Source organism: Phytophthora parasitica, assembly GCF_000247585.1.
Source record: "Phytophthora parasitica INRA-310 unplaced genomic scaffold supercont2.115, whole genome shotgun sequence".
Lineage (NCBI taxonomy): Eukaryota > Oomycota > Peronosporomycetes > Peronosporales > Peronosporaceae > Phytophthora > Phytophthora nicotianae.
Window position 1 is genome coordinate 61,223 of NW_008649101.1, and position 3,421 is coordinate 64,643.

General features: G+C 51.2%; 2 protein-coding genes across 2 annotated transcripts; one reads left to right on the forward strand and one right to left on the reverse strand.

Annotated features, from left to right (window-relative positions):
* Positions 1 to 23: 23 nt before the first annotated feature.
* Positions 24 to 1,400, forward strand: PPTG_19350 (AGC protein kinase; the record flags this gene model as incomplete). Its single annotated transcript, XM_008917808.1, has 4 exons — positions 24 to 35; positions 121 to 611; positions 675 to 727; positions 796 to 1,400. The coding sequence occupies 4 exons, from the start codon at positions 24 to 26 to the stop codon at positions 1,398 to 1,400; spliced, it is 1,161 nt and encodes a 386-aa protein (XP_008916056.1).
* A 262-nt stretch (positions 1,401 to 1,662) lies between these two features.
* On the reverse strand, positions 1,663 to 3,343 carry PPTG_19351 (hypothetical protein; the record flags this gene model as incomplete). The annotated part of the gene is made up of 7 exons (XM_008917809.1): positions 1,663 to 2,080; positions 2,142 to 2,287; positions 2,436 to 2,635; positions 2,700 to 2,851; positions 2,917 to 2,989; positions 3,046 to 3,142; positions 3,286 to 3,343. The coding sequence occupies 7 exons, from the start codon at positions 3,341 to 3,343 to the stop codon at positions 1,763 to 1,765; spliced, it is 1,044 nt and encodes a 347-aa protein (XP_008916057.1). The 3' UTR covers positions 1,663 to 1,762.
* Between the last annotated feature and the right edge of the window lie 78 nt (positions 3,344 to 3,421).

Genomic DNA, 3,421 nt, shown 5'->3' on the forward strand with positions numbered 1-3,421 from the left:
CATCGGAGCTCTTCAAGGAGTTTATGCTCACAAACGTACGATTTGCCACTTTTCATTTATTTATGGCGTCAGTGATGACTTTTTATGGAATTATAATCTTGTTTGTGGCAAAATGAGCAGAAGGAGCCTGTAGAGAAGTATCAGGGAGCCAAGGCCATCTCGTACGATGCCACGCCGCCCACGTCGCAGTCTTCAGAGGACGAAACGAGCATGTACAACACGCCCAAGACGTCACTGGACGACTTTGAGCTGCTTAAGGTCATTGGTAAGGGCTCTTACGGCAAGGTGACGCTCGTGCGTAAGAAGGAGGGCAAGCGTTTGTTCGCCATGAAGTCACTCAACAAGTCCAACGTCAAGCGACGCAATCAGGTGGAGCACACGCGTACAGAGCGACGTGTGTTGGGTCGTGCGAAGCATCCGTTCATTGTGCACTTGCACTACGCCTTCCAGACGTCGCAGAAACTCTACTTCGTGTTGGACTACTGCCCTGGTGGTGAACTGTTCTTCCACCTCTCGCGTATGGAGAAGTTCGAGCCCAGTATGGCCAGATACTACTGTGCTGAGATCACACTGGCATTGGAGCACTTGCACGACCTCGGTGTTGTCTATCGGTACGTTTGAGGATCTTTTCGTCACAATATTCGCAATACTAACGTAAATATTTGTTATTCCAGCGACCTGAAGCCCGAGAATATCCTGTTCGACTCCGTTGGCCACGTTCTGTTGGGTAAGTTACGTCGGATTGATTACTGCGTATTTTAAGCGTATTTTAACGTCCTTTTATTGTTATTACAGCTGACTTCGGTCTTGCTAAGGAGGGTATCACCGATGGAGCTGAGGGTACCAACTCGATGTGTGGAACGCCCGAGTACTTGCCTCCTGAGATTCTGGACCGCGTTGGACACGGCACAGCTGTCGACTGGTGGGCTATGGGCATGGTGCTGTACGAAATGCTGACTGGCTTGCCGCCTTGGTACACTCGCAACCGCCAGAAACTGTTCGACCGAGTGCGCAACGCTCCGTTGACGTTCCCGGACGACGTGGACCCCGTGGCTCGCGACTTTATCAGTGGATTGCTCCGACGCGACCCCATTAAGCGCCTAGGTAGCAAGAGCGCAGACGAGGTGAAGAACCACCCGTACTTTAGCGGCATGAACTGGCAGGACCTGTACGACCGCAAGATCCCGCCTCCGTTCAACCCGTGTGCCGCTGCTGGCAACGCTGAGGAGACCAAGAACTTCGAGGCCGAATTCACCAAGATGCAGATCAACAGCGTCGAGAACTCGGCTCTGGGAGGCGTGCGCGTGTCAGACGCGTCTCGTCCGTCCATGACGTTCCAGGGTTTCACGTACAATACGCCAAACGATCTGTCCATGAGTGGCTCTGTGGGCCGAAGCTAAAGGGCATCCGTGTTAAGTGATCCCAGCTCCGTCTTCGCTTCTCTACTCGTGTCGTCAAAATAAACGAGTGGGTTGGGACGTTGGCTACTGGAAGGAGGGAGTCATCAAGCTACCGTGGAGAAGTGAAGAATGGAGAGGACGTTGCATGTAGGGGACTACGCGACACAAAGCCAGCAACCTCGTTGTGATAAAAACTCGGAAGGAACGAGTCAAATGCACATAAGAAACGAAAACGATGGGGTAAAATTGGTGAGTGGAAGCGGAGAAACGAAGTCGAGTGCGTTTGTTTGGATTTTCAGACTTCTCCGTCTGATTGTTTTTAGTTTGTAAACAAATGAAACTCAAATTTCAACATCAAGACGTTAGTTGTGGTCTTCAGGGCCAGCGTTATCGTCGGTCGCGTCGTTGTCTGTAGCTCCAGTGTCGTTGGCTTGCGGGATCTTGCCGTATCTGACCAAGTTGCGGTATTTGTCCTTCAAGTCAACGTTGGATCGATGCCGGAGCACCTCAGGGAACTTGGACTTGATCAGAACCCACACATTCGAGTACGACTCGTACAGTCGGTAGCCCATGATGAGCGCTGCTTCCTCTTCTTCCGACCAACGCACTCTTTTGCGTCTGCCACCTTGACGTTCATTTGGAACAGGATTAACGATGGCAACGCTTTCTTCTCTTGTCATCTACAAGGGAAGAAAATGTAAGTGAACATGTCCAGGTACAGCACAGCAACGAGGTTGTTACCCTTCTACGAGGAACTGCGCGGCGACCTTCTTGACGAGCAGCTCTGGCAACTTCTGCTGTTCGAGGGGGTCTTGACGATGCTGGGCGCTCTTCGGGCTCTTCTTCTGAAATGTCGGAGTGCACAGACTCCGTCGATTCTCCATTCACTAGGTCAAGTAATGAAATAATAAGTTAGTTTCTGAGAGCTTAGCTTAGATAACTCAATTGCAAAGTTACAAGAGAATGGAACGCGCGTTGACCAAACCCAGTCCTGAGCTTCAGAAGGGAGAGGTAGCGCTGCGGCGGCATCATTACCAGAGTTACTGGGGTCTGGAATGTGTTGCTCTTGTTCTTGCTCCTGGGTTTGTTCATGGCCCTGCTGCTGTTGCTGAGACTCATTGTTTGCTATCTGGCCGATGTCTGCTCCCGGGAGGGAGTTAAACTGCGAGAGATCTCGCCATTCCCGTCGAGTTCCTCCGAATCGCTTCTCCAGCAGCGCACGTGGCACGATTATTCTGTACAAGTAACCCATGTTAGCAAATGCATATCACACAGCAAACACTTTCTACAACCACTTACTTTGGGCCCTCCGGCGCCTTGGTTGGGAAGGCGAGCTCGAGCTTCGTGGGGCCCAGCGTGACGGACTCAATCATGCACAATGCACGCGTCATATCACGTCGGAAAGAAGCGTCGTTCAAGTGGTACAGCTCACGAAAAGCCTCCCAGCAATCCTACAATAAAAAAAAATCAGTTAGATAACGTAATAAAACAAAACTCATCGTTTCGAATCACGAACCTTTGGTTCATCCTGCTCAAAGATCCTCTTAAACGTCGCCAGGAATTTCTTCAGCCCCGACTCCGTATCACTCCTGTACCATACACCGTCAGTACAATCAATCCCTACTCACCAGTCCGGTTCTCTTACTCTTCGATCTTGTCTTGGATCAGCACACACGTCTCGTAGATGCCCTCGGCATGGCACAGCTCGTCACTCTCCAACTTGAATAACTCTGCGTCCAGGCCTTCAAAAGCAACTGCGAATCTTTCAACCAATAACTGTGGGATCACAGAAAACTATCAGCTCTCTCCATCTTATCGATGCATTAAAAAAAAAAGCGTCTTGCGTGGAAAAAGAGCGGCGAGTTGAATAGCGCTTGGCTGGGACCAGAGGGCATCGTAGCGTTCAGTTGAAGCAGCCGTTCGAACAGGAATACGACGTCCATGGGGTCGGCCTCCAGTTCCTGGCGGATGGCGGCGAACAGCGCTCGCCAGCGGAACGGACTCGACTCGGACAGCTCTTC